Source organism: Melospiza georgiana, chromosome 5 (assembly GCF_028018845.1).
Source record: "Melospiza georgiana isolate bMelGeo1 chromosome 5, bMelGeo1.pri, whole genome shotgun sequence".
NCBI classification, from domain to species: Eukaryota; Metazoa; Chordata; class Aves; order Passeriformes; family Passerellidae; genus Melospiza; species Melospiza georgiana.
Genome location: NC_080434.1, coordinates 30,611,899 through 30,632,079, shown reverse-complemented (window position 1 = coordinate 30,632,079; position 20,181 = coordinate 30,611,899). Strand labels below are relative to the sequence as shown.

General features: G+C 36.0%; 1 protein-coding gene across 2 annotated transcripts in view; it reads left to right on the top strand.

Annotated features, from left to right (window-relative positions):
* Positions 1 to 20,181, top strand: part of LRBA (LPS responsive beige-like anchor protein) — a 368,385-nt gene that overhangs the window by 103,567 nt on the left and 244,637 nt on the right. For both annotated transcript variants that reach the window (XM_058024236.1, XM_058024237.1), the window contains one exon: positions 15,378 to 15,442. In XM_058024236.1, coding sequence (XP_057880219.1) covers positions 15,378 to 15,442 — 65 coding nt within the window. The remainder of the gene's footprint in view (positions 1 to 15,377; positions 15,443 to 20,181) is intronic.

Genomic DNA, 20,181 nt, shown 5'->3' with positions numbered 1-20,181 from the left:
TCATGTCCTGTAAATCACATGTTATTGTCTGAGCCTTCTGCCAGGTCATCTATTCTTTTCCCATTTATCAGAAATGCATACAGTACAGTGAACCTGGAAGCACCATCTCGTCTGGTCTGGCATCCTGTCGGCGTAATTAAACCAGCCCAAAGAGAGAAGTTCTCTTTCTGTTCTCCCATCTTAAATGAGTGGCATTACGATGTTGGAGGTGCTCACATGCAGTTGTGAGTCAAGACTTCTTCTCAGGGATACTGATGTCACCCCTGAAGAAACCATTTTCATCTAGAAGGGCTCTCTCTCTCTGTGCCTAAAACTCAAAGCAGCATAGATGAATTGAGTGCATGTCCATAAAGCATAAATGCTACTGTGCTTCCTTTCCTTTGTCAGATATTTTCTTGAAATACATGACTGTGTAGAAATACATGAGTTTAGACTATGGTCTTCCCTCCTCTCTTATGAAGGGATTAAAAATATTTATCTCTTGCTCACATGCATGAAGCATTTGTCTGATTATTGTAGCTCCAAGGTAAAAAGGTACAAAATAGGTGAGACAGGTTCTGTAATTTTCCTTGATGCCTTTGGATTTACAGAATTTCTGTGACCTGAAAGATGCTATTTTCTGTAGTCAATCGACTGAATCGTCAGTGGAGTTTGTGTTAGAGAACTAATTAGGTGGCTCTTCCCAGCTTCATCTTCTACTTAAGAGCGTTTTTCTACTGCGTCTAAATGTTCTAGACTGCAAAATAAACTTACACCATCTAATTCAACACTCTTCAGCTCTTGGATAATTTTCTAAAATTGATGGAATGCCACCCAACCTATTTAAGAGGTTACAACTGAATATGAATGAATACTGCAACAAACTTGTATGATCCCTCCACCACCACTGCCCACACATGCACCCTGTGTGCTTGTTCAAGGTGTTCTGATTCTTGGTTCCTCTTTCCTCTATCCAGTGTTTTTTCAAAAGGACTAAAGACACATTCTTGGTAGCTGATAGTGTATGTAAAACCAAGACCAGCATTTCAGTCCATTTAATCGCTGAATATTTTATCTTCTGAAAATAATAATATGATATATTGCAGTATAACTGCATAACCATAACTGTTAGATGTATAGTGAACCTTGATAAAGTATTACTTCCATGGGGAGATGAAAGAGGGAAGCAGAAACCCTAATGCTCCAAATATTTTTCATGTGCAGAGATAGCATTTCCTCATATTGCCCAGTGAAATATAATCATGGTTGAACATGTCATGTGCAGCTCTGACAGTTTTTGAAGGTTTACATGTGCATTTAAAAAAAATACGGCAGAGGATGATTAGTAGTATTAAGACAGAAAAAAATTACACTGTGAAAGTTGGTCTTACTGCCCTTATAAGCAAAGGTCTTCAGCTTGCTTTCATTTTTCTTTTTCTTTTTTCATGTCTAACTTGTCACTGGTTAAGAGGTGATATTTTTGTCACAGGTATTTCTTTAGATGATACTTCATATTCTACCAAATCCCTTTGCTGGTAGATTCTGGGGCTCATAAAGAAATCAGCGTGCATCCCTTGCACGAGCAGCATCTTGATAGTTTTATCTGTCTTACTGTGATAAGGAATCTTAATTGAGCAATATCAACATGTTCCATGTACCCATACAAACTGTATGATTTCATGATTTTCCCTAAGGAAGAGCAATAGGAGTTGGATTTTTTCAGCAGATTTTTTCCATGGCCTCCTTTGTCTTCCACCCCATTGCTTAAGTGTTTGTGGAATGCAGTGGGATCTTCAGGCTTTTATGAGTATCCTCTGCTCAGAAAAATAACTTTGCATCAATATCCAAGTTCATTACCTCAGGAGTGGATTTCTGCAGTGTGTTCTAAATTGTGGCAAGCCTTTGAATTGCTTGGAGATTTTAGTTGATGTAGAATATGGCAGGTTTTCAGTGTTGGTTTAGAGAACGCATTATGCTGATGCTCTTGATCTGCACTGGTTCCTAATTTACTTTTAAGTGCAATTTGATGTGATGGATAACTGCAGTGATTGCTATGAAGTTTTAATTGAATTGACTATGGGTTATCTAAAGACCAATGTCACTGTGATACCATGGCAGCTGAACTCAGCAGATTCATGGAATCTCTTTAGCAATATCCTGGTTGAGATATTAAGAGAATAAATGCTGTTGGAATACTTTTTATGTGCCTCAAATATTAGATGATCATGTTTTAGTCACAAGAGTGTTCTTCCATCTAATCACTTTGTTATAACAGCTGAAAATAAGTTTTAAAAGAATTTGCTAATCCTTTAGATATGTGGTCAAATATATATATATATGTGTGTGTGCTTTGGCATAAACAGTAGATTTTGTAGGGATTTTGTAAGCTGTCAGGTAATTTTTTTATCAGCTGTAATGCATGCTCTAATTTCCTTTTAAAAGCCATTTAGAAGATATCAGGAGTGGAAAGGTTTTCTTTTTATACAGTGTGAACTTCTGCCAATAGGATCTTACTCTGAATCAAAGATTAATGCAGCTGTACTTGAGTTAAAAAGCTTCAGTGATAGATTGCTTTTATGATAATATGATAAGAAACATAGCTTTATCAGGCAAATGAAAATGATTTAGATCTTAACACACAAAAATTGAAAAAAGACCTTACCAATGTCTAAATTGAGAAATTTAGGGAAAGATTTTGCATGAATCCTGCCCATAGGTGTTTGCCTTGTGCTTTATATTACTAACTTTCCATGAAATGTTGTGCTAGAAACTTTATAATGCACTTTAGTCTAATTTTTTTACATATTTTAAAATTATTTTAAAATTTTATTGCTTTTGCTCATTTGAAGTATTTGAAGATTGGAAGAATATTTGCTAACCCAGTTTTTGTAGAGATGAGGTGACTGTGGAAGGGAAAATATTCAAGATCATCTTACTCTGCTGTGGACTATCTACATTCTTAAGCTGCTCGGATCTGCTTCATACCAAGTGGATTCAGGCACATTAATAAAACTGTAAATCCTAACATTTGAAAACATAGGATTGCCAAGCATGTTAATGATTGTTATGCAAACAGCAGTAGTGATGTTTCTAGTGTAATTGTAACAAATACCACATGATCTTTGTACCTGGAAAACTACATTGAAGCTCTTTGTCCTAACCTTTTTTTGGGATGCAGCTAGATAGAAAGTAATTGGGAAATATCTGTTGAGCTTTATGTATAGTGTTACTTCTGATATTTTCAGTGAAAAGACTTTACATTATAAACTGTTTTCTCATCAAAAATTCTTTTTCCCCTGCAATGTGTGTTTTAATCTGCAGAGGATGGGAAGCCAGGGAGAGGAAAAGGTAGATCTCACAGTGACCAGGGGCCATGCTATCGAAGTATTCTGGAGCAGAAGAGATTTAAGTTCAATTAATGTTTTGGGTAACAATTATTATCACCAGGTAAAATCATCTGTCTGAAAAGTTTCAACAAATCCTCACAAAGTAGCTAATAGTCCAGGAGCTTAAGGGCATTCAGCAGTCATGTAGAAGAGTGCAGTTTTGAAACAAATTAGGCTCTCTCAATTTGGAAAAGCAACATTGTGATTCATCTGTTTGCCCTCAGTTGCCATTTCCTTTTATTTGTTGTGATACAAGATTTCTGCATTCTCCTGCATTGCAAGAGACTTGATATACACATAGTGAGCTGTTTGGCTAGTGGTCTGTAGGATTAACTTGGGAGAATGTAAATGAAAGTCCTGGAAGGTGTGGGTGGGCACTGGCTGTGGAATCCAGACTCCTTAAATGTGGTCCTTTGGTGCTTGGATTTCAGATTCTGTTGTGTCAGTAAGTCTCCTTCTAACAAAACAGAAGGTTATGTTACCAAATCTGTTCTCCAAAACACCTGGGTTCTGCCTTACACTGATATATCTGGGGGTTTATGCATGGTGTAACTTCTTACCTTCCTGAGTGTGACTTTTTCTTCCATCTCTGAAATCTGAGGATTTCAGTTTGGGTGCTGAAAACGTCTATTGACAACTTTCATGCTTGGTATTTGTCACTGAGTGGAGTACTTGGCATAATTACAAATGGATTACATGTGCTATGGATATTTTGCTACTTGCTTCGTTGAACTGTGTTATACATTTCAAGCGTCTGAAACTGAAGATCAGATTGGTAGATAACTGTCTGAAGTGCAAATCTGATAAGATTGAAATAAATGGAAACAGCTGGGAAAACCTTTCCTTTGAACTGGAGAATGTTGAAATTACATTTAAATCAGCTGCATGTATTTTTTGTTATTTGACTTAAGCAATATGTAGATTTTGTCTCTCCAGAACTAGATTATTGTAATATTTTCTGTGTGAAACCCCATGATAATGCAAAGCCTGTCTGTAAGAACTTCATTCCCACTCTGATTTCCTGTTGCTTTCTAAATTGTTTGAGAGTTTAATTGCCTGTTGAGTTCCATGGAATTGCTTGGAGAGCACCCTAGTATGTTTAAGTAGGAGTTTCTTTCAAACTCATGTTCTTAAAATTGCTAAGGTTCAGACTTTACTACGCTTCAGATCTGCTTGAAATCTGTTTTTTCTCTTAGGTGTAATTGCTGGCTTCAGGAGTATTGTGCTTTTAGTATGGATTATAGATAGGTTATTTAAAATGTCTGTTCAACAGTGGCTAAATTTTAAAATCGTTGTGATAGACTCATGCAAGAAACAATATGCCATGAATGAATGGATGTATACTGACAGTTTGCTTAGTAATAGAAATCAAAGAAGTTTTAAACTTTGTTTTTGCCTTAAGCATGAAAATAGGTTGGATGTATTGAGAATTTTTCGCCAATACTTCACAAATAATAAGTGACCTATTCTTGACTTAGTGATGCAAGAAGCACTTGGTAGTTGTATCCTGACAGGTGGTGGTCTCAGTAAAAATGTGTTTGCTTTATATCCCTATATCTTTCCATTATACTTGCTCTAGGAGGATGTTTTAAGGGCTTACTCATTCTCCAATTTGGAGATGAAATGTACAATGTGAGATTTTAAGATGAACAAACACTTGTGTTTTTTGGTTTATGCTACACATCTGCTTTCTGGGAAGGAATTTTGAGCTTTGTAGTTTTGAGGTATGAAAAAAAAGTCAAGATGGATTCTATATATTACACTAAGGAAGTGTATAGAGAGGTACAAGTGTACAGGTGTAGTAAAACTGACATTTTTGTTTGGAGTGATGAGAAGCATTGTTTCATGGAATTCTGGTTGGAGGATTCAATATGTCTTGCAGGCTTTTGGTAGAGAAATGGAGAAAAGATAGGGTTACAAACCACAAAATGATTCTTTGAAATAGTTTGCCACACTGGAGTGTAGAGAGATGAACTTTCTGAAGTTGTTCTTACTGAAACAGAATTCTGTGGCAAAAGTGAGGATTTTTCCTCCCTGGTTTTCTTTTTTAAAGTACAATCTTTAGTGATTCTGTAGACTTCCCATATATTATAAGCTCATATGAAGAAAAACTCTCATGAGTTAAAAATTATTTGCTTTTGCTGAGAAATTCAGGACATGCTGTTGGTGTGAATTTAATGGAAAACACACCCTCTACAGTTAGAAATATTAGCCCTTAAAGCTGTGTTGCTGAGAGTTTGATTGATTAATGTATACGTTTTTATGTCCAGGGAGGAGAGTGGATTGTCTAATGTGAATCTTGGGAGTGGGATAGGGCAACAGGACAGCTTAATTTCCATTAATGTACAGTGCTGCAGATGTTCAAAACTGAGGGAACATAATTTAGCTGCAGAAGCAAGACTTTTCTGAAGAAAAAAGGCATCCTGTTGCTTCACCAGCACACTAGGACTTAAAAAAACACCACCATTTAAGGTGAGTTTTGTGCAGCAAGAGCACACCCTGTGGCTTGGCAGTCTAGTCAGAAGGATGATACCACGCTGGCTTTATAACTAGATCTTTGAACAATATTCTCAGGGGTGGTAAATGCAAAACAAAGTAATATCAACTGGCACTTAATTCTGTGAGCTCCCTGCTGGTGGGGCTCTGCACTGAAATGGAACTCTTCCTGACAGGAAGTCAGCCGCGAAGTGTGGAGACCTCTGAAAATAAAGTGTGCTTTAATTTGACACCCTGCTGTTTTACAGCCAGTCTGTTTAATTTGAGACTATGGAAAGAGGGTTCGTGCAGGGGAGGGGTAGGAGATTATGGAAAGTTCAGTGAGCAGCAATGTTTCTTGTTGATATAATACTAATTACAAATATGGGAACTTTGTTGTTTGTGTTAATAAAACAAATAATGTGTGTCTGTTTCCAGGCAGAACTGCTTGGGGAACTCAGGATTTGTGCTGTTTACTGGAAGTTCTACCCAGAGAAACTTTGTGGAGTGGTGCTTTTCAGTTTCTTGTCTGACTTGCACTCTTACTTACATGCATCTCTGCTTTTTGCCTGTTTGTGCAACTGGGGAAAGATTTGTCTTGTCGAGGATTGTTGGCAATGCACTAATTTTTTCTTGAGTATTTTGTGGTAACTTAAGTGATAAAAACTCATAATTTAGATTATACAGCAATCATGATATTGAGGTCTAGTAAGTATTAGATCCTAGTTCAGAGTCAATTTTGATTCAGAAGAAAAAGCTGGATTTTCCAGTGCTCTTTGAATAGTTCTGCATACATTTATTTCTGTTTCTACCTGAAACCAAGATGGATATATTTTTCTTTTGGTAAATCTGCTTGGTGAGTGCAGGTAAGGATTTGTAGTGAAAGGAGCAAAAAATTATTATTTATCATGTTTATTGTGGTGACAGATGATAATAGAGACCTTTGTTGCAACATGTTTTATATATATTATGTTTTAGGGTAAATAAAGACAATATATCTAGGATGAGGAAGGGAACAGAGTATGCAAGTGGAGAGTAATGGGAAAGGTAGTAGTTTTTCTGCCTTTTTAAAAGAAATTGATTTAGCCTCATTTTCTCTAAATCTTTTAAGAAAAGATCTGCATTAGGATAGGATTGTTTTAGGGAATATCAAGGGACAAATTTGGACATCCTGTGTTATGAGTGAAGAGGTGGGATTGGTTTAGATAATTGAATTTCATTCCCTCAATGGTACAATGATAGCAAGAATCATGTTCATCATGTGCATGCATTCATTATGAGAGTTTACATAAAAACTAAACTACATTTGGGGAAAAGGGTGATACCAGAATCATGGAATCATAGAAGGTTTGGGTTGGAAGAATCCTTAAAGATCAATATTTCCAACCTCCCTGGTGTATAAAGGGGCTTATGGTTCCAAAACCAGTGTTGTATTTCTTTATTAGTTAAATTTATTTATTTGAAGCTAAGAACATTGAGCAGGAAGATTGCTGCTATTTCATGGTGATGATGAATGTTGCTATCAGTGGGACCAGTCCAGCCCTACTGGTGCTGCTGTACAGCACTGAGTTTGCTGTGATTTTTCTCAGTTTTGTAATTTGTAGTATACCTTGAAAGGCATTTTCCTTCCTGTTCAGTGGTTTTACAAAATCTCAAATTCCAATCACAGTTAAACAAAAAAGTACTGAAATCAAGGGTCAGTTGTGTTATAGTCCTGCTATTCCTTAATTTGTTTGCCTTTGTTCATGAAAATGATGCTGGCAATGCAACTTAATTATTTGGATCTTTTCCCTTTGTTCATCTTATGTTGTTGCTTTTCTTCAAGTCTGTTTTTCTGTTTCATCTCCTTTGACTTAAGACTTTTGTGCTTCCCATTGCTGCCTATTTACAGAACTGCTTGGTACTTGGATTTCTTGAGTAATTTTTAAGATTCCTGTTCATATTCTTTCTGAAACTGGTCTTTCATCTTGGCATTGAAAATAGCCTATGGTTAAAGAACCTGGAGAGGAAACTGCAGTGGAGAAGGTTTGCTGCTAGATGAACTCAAACCTGACCCCTAATTTTGTTTCATGGGGTGTCATGGCAACAGCCTGCTAGTGGGAGAGAGAAAGGGAAAAGCTGCCTGGGGAAATTGCTTCCTCCCTCAGAAACTGGGGACCTGAAAACCACTCATTCAGTTTTTTCCCTAGTTTTTCATACTTCTTTGAAACTAGATACAAAAATGGAGCTTATGCATTTTGATCAGAGAGATATGCAGCTTTTATGTTGTGAAAATTCTTACTGTTATAATTGTATTTATATATGATATTTTTATAATTTTGTATGAATTTTGGATTAAGTTAAAGTTTTCTTTTATGGCTGTTTTAAGAATATTTGGTGTTACCATAAATTATGGCAAATTCAGCCTATCTCAAGATTTTTAGTATGTAGTTTTTAAAGATTGTATATGCTGTAATATTTTATATCTATTTTTTCATAACAATGTATTTTTTAGGATAGATTTATGTCCTTTGTAGAGAAGGCTACAGTTGTCACTTTGAGAGTAATCTCATAGCACAAAAGGCATTGTCTGACAAGCTGACAGTTTTTTCTGTGGTATTTTTACTGAATAATCTACTACTTAAGTATGTAACTCCAGCTCTACATGTGTATAATTTCTTCTCAGAATCTATAAAAGCTTACTGTGACTTGAACTCTAACTTTTAAGTATTGAAATTAAACTCTCATTATAGTTTTAGGCATTTACCACTAACAACATAATACTAGTTTATAGGAAGCTCTGTTTACATGGAATAACCCACATGGTTAAACAGCAGGGGAGTCTTCTGCTTTTAGTTAAAAACCTGCTGTTTCTGTATGGCTTATTTACTACTTCTTTAATTCTTAATGTAGTGTGCTGTGGAATTGAGCATGCAAAAGTCAGCAAAGAGTTCTGGTTTTTGCGTCCAAGGTTATTACTTGCTGTACAATAATAAAGGCACTATTTTATTGGGTTAGTTGTAATTAACTTCAGCACTAGGCATTGATATAAATCATTCCTAATCTGTTTTCTTTACATTTTCATTCTTTTAAACTGGTTTCACATAGCTTCTTTCTGTCGTCCTTTTACATGAGGACTAGGGTTGTAATTGCTTTTTTGAATTAGGCAGTCGGAAGCTCATGTGCATGTTGGTCCAAGAATTGATTAAGGAGCACTAATGAATTTCATATAGCACTTTTAACAGATTTGTAATAAATACTCCACCAGTGATCTGTTATTACCTTAGAACTCAATGCAGTGTTGTCATGCTGTGCAGCTGGGAAAATGTTTCAGTATCAGAAACTTTGATTCGGTTTAATAGTTAAAATAGTAAAGAATTTTGTGGTTATGAATAAAAAAAAAAAGGTCATGTACCAACTTTTCCCCAGAGTACATTTTGTGAAAGGAGTTATCATTATTTGTTTTGGTGTTTGATAAAACAGAGGAAAAATACTGAAACAGTGGTAATTTTAATTTTTCTGCTTAGCCTTAATGTTTGGTACCATGTGGGTCCTGTGCCATTCTGACTTATTAATACATTCTGATTTATTAATACACACATACTGCAGCATGTTTGGCTGTTCCTCAGCAGCGCAGATTTGGAGCAAGGATTTTGCTTGTTCTTTTCAGTCACCTTTGCAACACTGAATGTGTTTGTTTCTTGAATTCCTTTTGTTTTTTAGGGGTAGATAATCACGCATGCACAATCTCAGCCCACCTGTATGTGTGGTTCAGTAGTTTGATATGAGTGTGTTTGGGATATTTTCTCACATTAGTGGGCGTGGTGTTGTACCTTCACTTGAGAAGCTCTCTCATCTAGTCAATTTTTACACAACTTTCTCTTAAAAAACTCGTTAAAATTTTCAATACAAAGACTTCAGTTGTGTACTGTCACCAGCAGATTTTTTGACAGAAAGCAATGTCTTTTTTAATGGAATGCCAGCAGTAAATACTTTTTATTATAACTGGGTGTGCTTGATAGTTTTAAAAGTCTTATAAAAATAATTAGCTCTTTTATAAAGTTCTAATGGCAGCCTTGCAAGTTTCCCCTGAAGCAGTCTCTAATGAACAGGCCTTGATTTTTCCAGTTGGGCTTTCAGATTCCCAGAGGACTTGACTTCAGACCTTGAAGGGCAGCAGCTGCCATTTGTCTTGAGCCCGGCGTTGCCAAGCAGACAGGCCCTGTGCTAATAGGACACATTTGTACAGCCCGAGTACGTGGGACCCCATGGAGCCCTAATGACCATCATCTGTTGAGAGCTTGTAGCTGGCCAGGGTTAGAGTAACTTTTATCACCCTTATTGAAATCAAACCCTCTCTATTGATTAGTGAGGTACTTGGGCTTGTTACAGAGATGCCACGTTAAAGCTTTCATAGAGAAGCCTTTGTTTAAATTTCAGTGAATCCAAGCCTGTTCGATAATGTTTTTTGGGTGACAAGAGGGTCTGAATTTTTAAGACAGTAGTAAATATTTTTGCAAGTTCTCACTTTGTTTCAGGGTTCAGCAACAGTAGTGATGTTCTGTAGAGAAAGTGCCATGAAAATATTTATTGAAATTATTTTTTTTCTTAGCCAGTTTCCTATTGTTCCTTCTTTATCTGTTTCTGGTTTTTAAATTTTATTTGAGCATACAGGTATGTCTGTATATATACTGGATAACTATCTAAATTGTGTTCTCGTGTTATTTTTATATTAATTTGTGTCACATCTTTGCAAAATGCTCCTCTTTTGTAAGTACTTGGCCTTTGCTAATTTTGATATTAAATTGCTGCATGGTTTCTAGATATGATTTCCTTTTAATCCATGTTGCTTCTAATTTTTTTCAATGGACTTTCATAGATTAAAATAACTGAAGCATGCTTCAACCTTTAAAAGTAATTTATGTTTTCAGAGATTCTGCTTAATGTGCAGTCTAACTTTTTTTAATTATGAAGAGCCCAGCTGAGATATAATCTACTTTTCACTATATGTTCTTTATTGCTGAGTTCATTCAAGCCTGTAGTGGATGTGGTGCTGAGAGAGTGCTGACACCAAGTGCAAACACTGCTGAAAAGTTCTTGATAGTTTACTTTAGGCACTTAAAGATTAGTGTATCTCTCTATGAACAAGTTTTTCATGCAGATTTGACCTTTACTCTAGGATATAATATGTCTCTTAGTCATATGTTAACACATTTTCCCACCCTGCTCCTTAGTGCCCCATTCATAGATGTCAGTACCAAAGTCATCCTTCTCCTTTGTTTCATAACCAAAATAAATTATCAAAACTCCACCAGCTTTATGGGAAGGATGGATTAGTGAAGAATTTTCTCTTTTTTGCCTGCTGATGAGTGTTTCCACTGCTAGATATAATCCTTAATTGTAGAATATGTTAAACTGTTTAGAAGGATTTTTTTTCAAGTTTCTGAGAAAAATGAATTTTTAAGGAGTGTTCATGTGTCTATATATGAATGAGAGCAGCAGAGCAGTTTGTTACAGTTGGAAATAAAGCAGTTTTCATCTATTGGAAATGTTTTAAATATTCTGTTCAAGATCCATGGTTAATTGCTTAGCCATCAGACTAGTTGATGGGTTGGTGTTGGAAATGTTTGTATATATCTTGAAGAATGTATGCTTTGAGGTATTAAGAGAATTGTAGAATGGTTGGAGTTGAAAATGATCTTAAAGAACATCTAGAGCCAACACCTCTGCCATAATTGTTTAAAATACAATTAAATTACTTTATCAAAGGTGTACAGCTGAGGGGGGATATGTTCATTTGCTGCCTATGGGCAAGCATGTCAAATTCCAAACCAACAAAAATGTGTATCAACAAAATTTTCTTGGTATTTGAGTGATTACAGTTTAGGAATGGTTATATTGGGCTAGATAAAGGCTCCACTTTACTTCTGGTCCTATCTCCAGCTATAGACACAAAGACATGCTCAAAAAGAATAAAATGGAACAAGTATGATACTCTTCCACTCTCCAGCAACTTTTGCTGAGGGTATTTCTGAATTGGATGCAGTTTCTGTGTATTTAGCCAATATTAATGTGTTTATTTTTTTTATGTGTACTTGTTCTGTTTCCTCTTGATCCTATTGAACTTTTAATCACCATGGTATGCTTTTGGGGATAGATTCTTTACACATTGTGTAAAGAACCAACTGCATTCTTTGTTATGAAGCTGGCTCCTGCTATCTGGTGCTCACAGAAAAAGGCTTTTTGGGTAAATAAGCAGTTCCTGAAGTATTTGATCTGAACAAGGATATTCGGAATGGATAGGAAGCCAATAACAAATGGAAAAAAATTGAATTCAAGGCAGAACTTTTTTAAGAACTTCACTTATCTGATCATTCTGTGGGATTAGAGACACACCTTGTTTTATATGAAAGGAAATATGAGGATGAAATAGTGTGGAAGACTTTTAAATGCATCTGAAGATTGAGATAGCTACACATACACATGTAGGCACAATGACATAAAATGGGATGTACAAGAACTGAAGCCTGTTTGCTACACTAATCTTGTTGCTGGCTATGGTCTTATCCAGCTTGTGGTATTTTCTGTGTTTTGGTCTTTGGTTATAGTCTAATGCATGCTGTTGGTCTTGGTATTTCCTAGAAAAAAGTAAATGTAGTAATTTATGAGTTTTATTAGAGAATTTGGTGCTGTCCTACAACTGATCATTAGTTAAGGTTAATTAAAAACCCCCACTGTAAAACAGATTAAATAACCCCAGCATTACTCAAATAGGACAATGGGTCATGATATCAACCTCGAGAGAGATGATTAGTTTCTGAAAGGAGGGGTTTAAGACCACTACTGTTTAATGTTTTCATTTAATGACCCTTGTGCACTCAGTAAGACTGTGCTAATGAAACTTGTTGGTGATATAACATTAAAGCTGTAGAGGACTGGGATGTATTTTTGCTCACTTCAGAGTTGAGCTGTATAGAAAGGAAATGTAGTATGTTATTTCATACAAAATTATAATTCAGATCAGGTTTGCAGCACCATTTCAGGAAAGGTTTTAGTCCTTGGCTAGGGTATTTATGGGGCTGTTTATAGTTTCTATTAAGAAAATAGGTGACACAGTAACGAGTTAGGAAATTTCCTTATCAGACAAAGTATTTGAATAAAAAGTGATTTCTTATTTGTGTCCTTGTTATGGTGATTTTTCATTGAAGTTATTTGTGATTGTGTCTATTGCTTCTTGGTTTTCCCCTTGCTTCACTGTTGAGAGTTCAGTGACCAAAAGCATTAGAAGTAGATGATGTCTCTTGGTCACTGAACATTTACAGCCACGGGAAATGATGGTCAATTACCTACAGCTTAGAACAGGTATGAAATTATCGACTCAGTTGATCAGCCTTTCCTCAGAAAAGTGCTGAAATGTGTTTTATAGTTACTTAGTTGCATTAGTAGTTGAGTTTGAAGCTTTTAACATGTTTTTTCGCTAATACCTTTGGGAGATGGATAACTAAGATGCTGATATAATAATGCAATATGTATACTGAGTGTAATTGTTTGAGAGTGAACATATACTGTGGGGAAATACTGAATGGATCATGAAAGATGAAGACCATTAGTCTTTTCTTTCAACTATTAAAATAAGCTTTAGGGTGTGTTCAGCTGTGATTTATGAAAATGTTTAGACTAACACCTTCTTTGATGATGTCTGATGTAGAGGAAAATGCTGAAAAGTATCATGATAAATGCACTTTCTTTTCACTTTTGGCAGCCTCCATCTTCACCAATTAAATTTTCAGGTATTGTTGTGAGCTCTTTAAAAAGCAGAACAACAGATGGACAGTGTCATAAAGGGAAAAAAAATATTTTGCTTTTTTAGAGTTGTCTCACACTTCAGCCAACAGAATAGTTTCAGTTATCATTATATAAAGCTAAATATTTAGAACCTGATACTACATTTAAAACCTCTTAGAAGGATTATTTGCATGTGTTGTTTCATTTAGAGTATTAGAAACTAAAAGGCTTTTTGTTTTCCACTAGACTACATTTATAATATGTGATGAATAATACATCACGTGTTCCAGTTATTCTGCTTTTAATTCTGACTCCTTGAAAATTGTAATGTATTGTTGCAGCTTAAACATGATGGGCATGATAAACATGATAAGCATGTGTTAGGCCTGGAAAAACAGCTTGAGAAATCAGAGTAATAATTTCTTCCCTGCACTTGAAATTTGCAAATACTTTTTTTTTTTTTTTTTTTGGCGGGGGCAGAGAGGCAGGATTTAAGTTGTGAATAACAATGTTGTTTCAGTGTGTGTCTGATCAGACCTTTGTCTCACTGACTGAGAGGTAATTCTGCAACACTGAGCACCAAAAAATGCACCCTGACACTGTGTGTTAAAAACCTCCTACATTCAGAAATCTGAAATTTGTTTAAGATGTTTTTCCTGTTTTGAACTTTTTCCCTGCCTTAGCTGATGAGATTTTTTTAAAATAACCACAGTGATAATCATGTAGATAATCAGTAGGATTATTATTTCATAGAACAAAGAGTAAAAAACCAAGGAAGCTGATGTGGAACAGCACATGAAACTTAACTATCTGTCTGCTGCAGAATCAGTCTTTTGTATTAGATTAGAGGAGCTGATGAGTTAAATCAAGAGCTGTATTTGTCCTGTTCTATTTGCCCCTACATTTTCCCCAAAAGATGAGGTACACACTTATTTACTGCTCTAATTTTTAACTAGGTTAACTTGTTCTTATGTGGTCTAAGATGATAAAAATCTATTTTCTGTGTTTGTTAAGTAATTTTGTTTTCTTCTCATCTTTCAAATGAGGGTAACAAGCCCCAGTGATAGGTCATCTGAGTTGGTTGCTCCCCTGTGTCTCTTACGGGAGCCAGGCAAAACCCACCTACATGTTTGAGAGGTGTAGAGTTTTGCTTAATTCAAGGTTCAGCTGGACTTAAGGAATGTGCAGTGCATGTTCATCTACCATTAGCATTATTTCAGTGTGTTAAAAATGTTACATTAAAGAAAAAAACAAAACATAATGTGTTAATGGTGCAATATTTGGATTGTTAACAGATGTTTTTTAAATGATTAGAGGTGACTAAGTGATGCTGAAGTGAGGGTTGTTATTAGGAAATATCCCTACTAGGGTTTAAGCTACAAGAGAAATTTGTGTCTAAGAGATAACCCTTGCCTTAATGTGAAACAGTTTCAGGCACTATCATGGTTCAAAAAGGCAAAAAGCATCCATGAACCAGAGCAAGTTCAGGATTATTGCATGACATAACAAAGGACAATGATGGAATCCTTTGTGGGATGTTTTTGGATTTTCTTCTCCCATTAATATGACCTCAAGTAAATGATGCTGCCCTGTTCCTTCATGCTGGCATTCATGGCTTCTAGATCTGCACACAATTAATGCGTTGTGTGTTTGCTGAGGGTGCTGTAAGTTGCTAAAGTGGAAAAGAAAGGGTCTTATTTTGTCTCTGAAAATGCCTCTTCCAAGTTCTGTTTTTATACAGCTAGTTTTCTCTTCTGTTTTGTCTTTACCCAGGAGTGGCAAAACTCTATACAGAAGAATGCTGGCCTGGCCTTTATTGAGCTTGTTAATGAAGGAAGGTAAGTCACAATATTTGATAGCACCTCTGCCTTAGCCTTCAGGGAGTTCTGTGCCTTGAAACTTTTTAAAAATAATTTTTCTTCTTCCTTTTTGTGTAATTTTTGTAAAGTTTTACGAGCATGGTTTCATGTTCTTTAGTTCTTTGGTTCCGTTCTAATTCTGAATATGGGATTTTGCAGAATCTTAATGCTCTTTAGTTTCATTAAATACTTTGCTTATCTGTGTGTCATGGATTTTCTTTCTTCCTGTCCTTGTGTACTGGTTAATGTTGAAGGTATAATTTGTATTCAGCTAATCTCTTGAGAAAGGGAATTGATATTTGAAAGACATTACTGCTAGGAATTGTGAGATAAGCTTCTGTCTCAAAAATTAGATTCCAGTTTGCTCATTCATTTCTGATCTATCTCTTAAACTAGAAAGGAGGAGAGGCCCTCTAAGGAAAAAACCCTCTTAATATTACCAATTAGTTTAATATTCTATCCATAACTTTATATGTATATTATTGAAACTTACAGAAAATGACAGAGCAGGTGATGAGGCCATGCTCTTTGACTTGTAGCAGTGTTCAGAACCATCAATATATTATTCATTAATATTGAATCAGTTGTTGAGGCAGACTAAGAACAGTGTTTACCTTTTTCTAAAGGATTTTTTTCAAGACGTCTTATTGAGTTACCTAAGGTGTATTATAAGAAATGCCATTTATTTAAATGTAACTTCAGTTAGTGAGTAACTTCAGCTGGTTAGAATCCAAATAGAAAATAAATTTTATGTAGTTAGGACAACTATCTAACTAAAACCATAATAATTTATCACATAAATTAATATGCTATTGAAATACCTTTTTATCATTTTAGGAATGGAGAAATGGCTATTTCAGATTTTTTTTTCTTAAGATGTAAATGTTCTCAAGATACATAAAAATAATGGCCATTTTAATGGCTTTTAATGGTTGCATTTCAGTTTATGGTAGGCGAAACACCATTCTGAGGCAGGAAAAACATTTTGCTACTAGTCTTGATCCCAAGGGCCAAGGTAAAGTAACAAGGGTGTTCAGTTACAGTGTTAAGATCTAGCCTATAGTTGTTTCCTATTATGTGAGGCTGACCTGTCTTGACCTTACTTACAAAATGCCTGCTATAAATTTGGCCTTTGATTAATGTTTTATTAGCATAGATAACATAGAGATCCCACACACATGTAAACCACAATGTAAGGTTCATCTGTGTAAGATGATTATCATGGACAAATCAGTTGCTGAGACTGAGCTGTGCATGGCAGTCACCCAGTAGCTATTCAGCTTGTCCAGGTCAAGCTTTCTATCAGTAAACTGTTTGGAATTGACTATTTTCTCCTCAAAACATGCAGTGCCCATCACAGACAGATGGAATCACTCCCCCACCTCCATAAACAACATCAATAACTTCAACTCTAGCCTGAGCCAGAGTGGTTGTCTCAGGGACAAATGATCCCTTGAAGACTAGGAAGTGTGGTTTTGGTTAGCAGAAAATGTCTGTGTAATTGTTACTTCATTTCATTTCTGACGTGTAGCAGAGTTGGGTTTTCTTTTAGGGTTTTTTTTTTGTTTTTTTTTTTTTTTTTTTTTAAAGTGGGAGCATAACATTCATTTTGGTGGAGAGAGGATTAATTTCTTAAAAATTACTCCTTCTATCTGCCTCCATTTTCTTCTGTTGCTGTTTATAGGAGCCTTTATAGTTACTGCTGAATTGCAGTGCTTTGTGGCTTTTCAGAAATCACTAAAATCAAACTATTATCCCTCAAATGATAGGAACTGTATTCCAGAACTACTCTTTCCTTCTCTTTATGCAATTTGCACATTATTTTTCTTGCACATAGGCTAACAGACCTTGTGTTTTATTGTATTTGCTATTTTTTGTATATTTTTGCCATAGCATTATAGTCTTAGAAACTCCAAAAGCTAAAGTCTTTTAATTGAAACTTAAGAAAATATCTGAATACTTCTGATTTAGACTTTAGCTGCATAGTTATACAATAAAAGCTGAATTTTAGATTGTTTCTACAAGTGCACAAGAAAATATGACAAAGTAGTTGGAGAAAAGACAGAACTGGTTCAGCACCAGGGAAGGATGGGATGGGGAGGGATTTCTGTAGGGCACCATGATGTGGGAGTTACAATAAATAAAATCAAGGACTGGAAGAACTGCCTGGAATTTGTGGAATCACCGAATTGCTATTTTCTACTGCCTTGGTGGGGGGAATTTGGTCATCCTATAATCTTTGTAAATCAGAGTTTTATTCCCAGTGCTTATTACTAGATTTTTTTGGACTAATTGTGCTGTAAGCTATTCCAGCTTGAGGTATGTTCTACTGGGTTTTTTTATTGGGCAAATGAGATGACTGAAAAATCTTTCTGGAAGAAGTCTAGAAGGGGAGATGTAAATCTCTCTTCTGCTTGCTTTCAAATGTATATTTTGATATTATGTGAAAGGTATGAATGTACCTCTCTTTCTCTCAGCAGCTGGAAGTTTTAGATTTAGGCTTGCCATGTTTTGGCTAGGATTCCCTGGACAGAAATATGTGCAGAAAGTTTGCCTCTGGGACTCGTAAGATCTGTGGTGTGTGTGCTGCATTCAGAATGTGTTGGCCTGAATTTCTCCATGTTCACAAGTAACTAATGTGTTCCTCAGAAAAGCTGCTCCCTGCCTTTCCAGGTAGATCACACCCTCTTCATGTGTAGAGCAGAATTGATTAGTTTGTGAAGCTTTGAGTCTTGAACTGAAAGAAAATCTCTGAACAGGAAGCTGGTGGGTGGAAATACAGAACTGTAAAGCTGCCTAAAACAGAAATACACAACTGAAGGCCTGAAGTCCAGGTTACAAGCATAGTAAAAAGAAAAAAGCCAGTGCAGAAATCCAGCAAGCTACAGAATGTAAGGTAAAGGAGCAGGTATTGAAGAATAACCTCTTTCTGCGCAGTAAAAGATACATCAATTTCAATACATTGCTATGTTTAATTAATCTGATTTTAATAAAAAGTAGTAAGTATTGTTCTCTGTTATTGTAGTGTCTGGGGACACTATTAATGCTCTTTGAAACCTTGTTAAAAAGGTGCCTGTCCCCATGGCTCCTCCATGTACTGAGCCATCTGTGCAGCAGCAGGACAGGTTGTGAAATGTTTTCCTTAGCCTGCTGAACTTCTGTCAGTCTGGATTTCATTCTTTGTGCTTGCCTTTCACCTTTGGATCCTCCCTTTAGGGTGAGTCTGTTTTGGAGCCTGAACATGAGAACGTAATGGCCAGGGAATTTGTTCACCAGAACCATCCTTTAGGTGGATCTAGTTCACTGCCATGGCCAGCCCTCTCCTTTGGAGACTTCGGAGGTGCCCAGACGGATTCCTTTTTTGCACCCTTGAACTAATTTGTTTCCTCCTTATGCACAAGATGGTGGGGCTGTTATTTATGAACCAAACCAAGCTCGCCTTTGTTTTATTTCCTTGCATGTACAAATGCCTCTTTGCTAGAGCCTGATTTCCTGTAGTTGACTGGTTGGTTAGTGAGCAGCTCCTGTGCTGTGTGAAGGTGAAAGCTCTCTGCTGTCGCTGTGATTCATTAGCACACTTTAGTGTGAAGCATCTCTTATGCTGGATCTTGTTTTCTGTATCAGTCAGGGCACTAACAAACGTACTCGAGCTTGAGAGCAGGCATGACAGTTATTATCCCCTTTGGGGTGATAATGGCTTTGGCATGGCAGGGGTTGAGGGATCAGTCTCCTAAGCATGCTGCAGCAATTATTCTTTCCAATTTTCAGTTGAAGAGACTCTAGAAGATGCTTGATTTTAATATTCTCAAGCACAGTTTCCTTGGCCATCTGAAGAATTATGGAATGATGTTCTATGCCTACATTTTTATACACTTGTAAATTAATATTCACTAAAATAGTCCCCAAATATTTGGTTTAAAGACAATCTCATTAAATTAGCAGAATCCATGTATAATTTTCTCTCCTTACCTTTGCTTTTTCAAGTTCTTATTCAATCAAGGCAACCCAAAACATAAGTATTCATAAGTGTATCCATGTTTGTTTTTCTGTAGCTTTTTCTTATTGCCCTGTTCTTTGTTGTCTATTGAGGAATGAAATCTAATCAAAATTCTCCCCTCTGTGTCAGAGCATTTTCTAATGGGTGTTTCAGTGTAGTTGAAACCAGCTTTTTTTCTTTTCCCAAAGGAATCTTGGAAGGGATTTTGTGCTCCCTTGGATTTAAAATTATTATTTTTGAGACACTATAGCCTTCTAGTAAAAATATTTGTTGGAATTGTGCAATTAATTCAGAAGTTATTGGGAGGAGAAGGAAGACAAACAGAATGCAAATTTAATATCCGTAGCAAGTAAAAACTCCATCAACCAACCAAAAAAAGGTCCCAAACCTCTCCAGAAACAACCAAATGCAACAGTATTATGCTCTCAAAACATAAGATCTAATAGTATAAAATCTGGAATGCTGTAATCATCTATATTTTTATAGCTGAGGGGGTGGGGAAGAATTTAAGAACTATACTAACAAAATTTAAACATGTCACCTGCTGTTCCTTGTCTTAAATTCTGTGTATTGCTTTTGACTGATCATGAATGCAAATATTTTTAATATTGAATACTTAGCAATCAAGCTGGCTGGCCAATTATTTGGATGCTTTCTGAATGGAAAATAGGGGACAGATGTAGGCTGCCCCATTCAATTGTCTCTCGCTCACAGCGCTGCG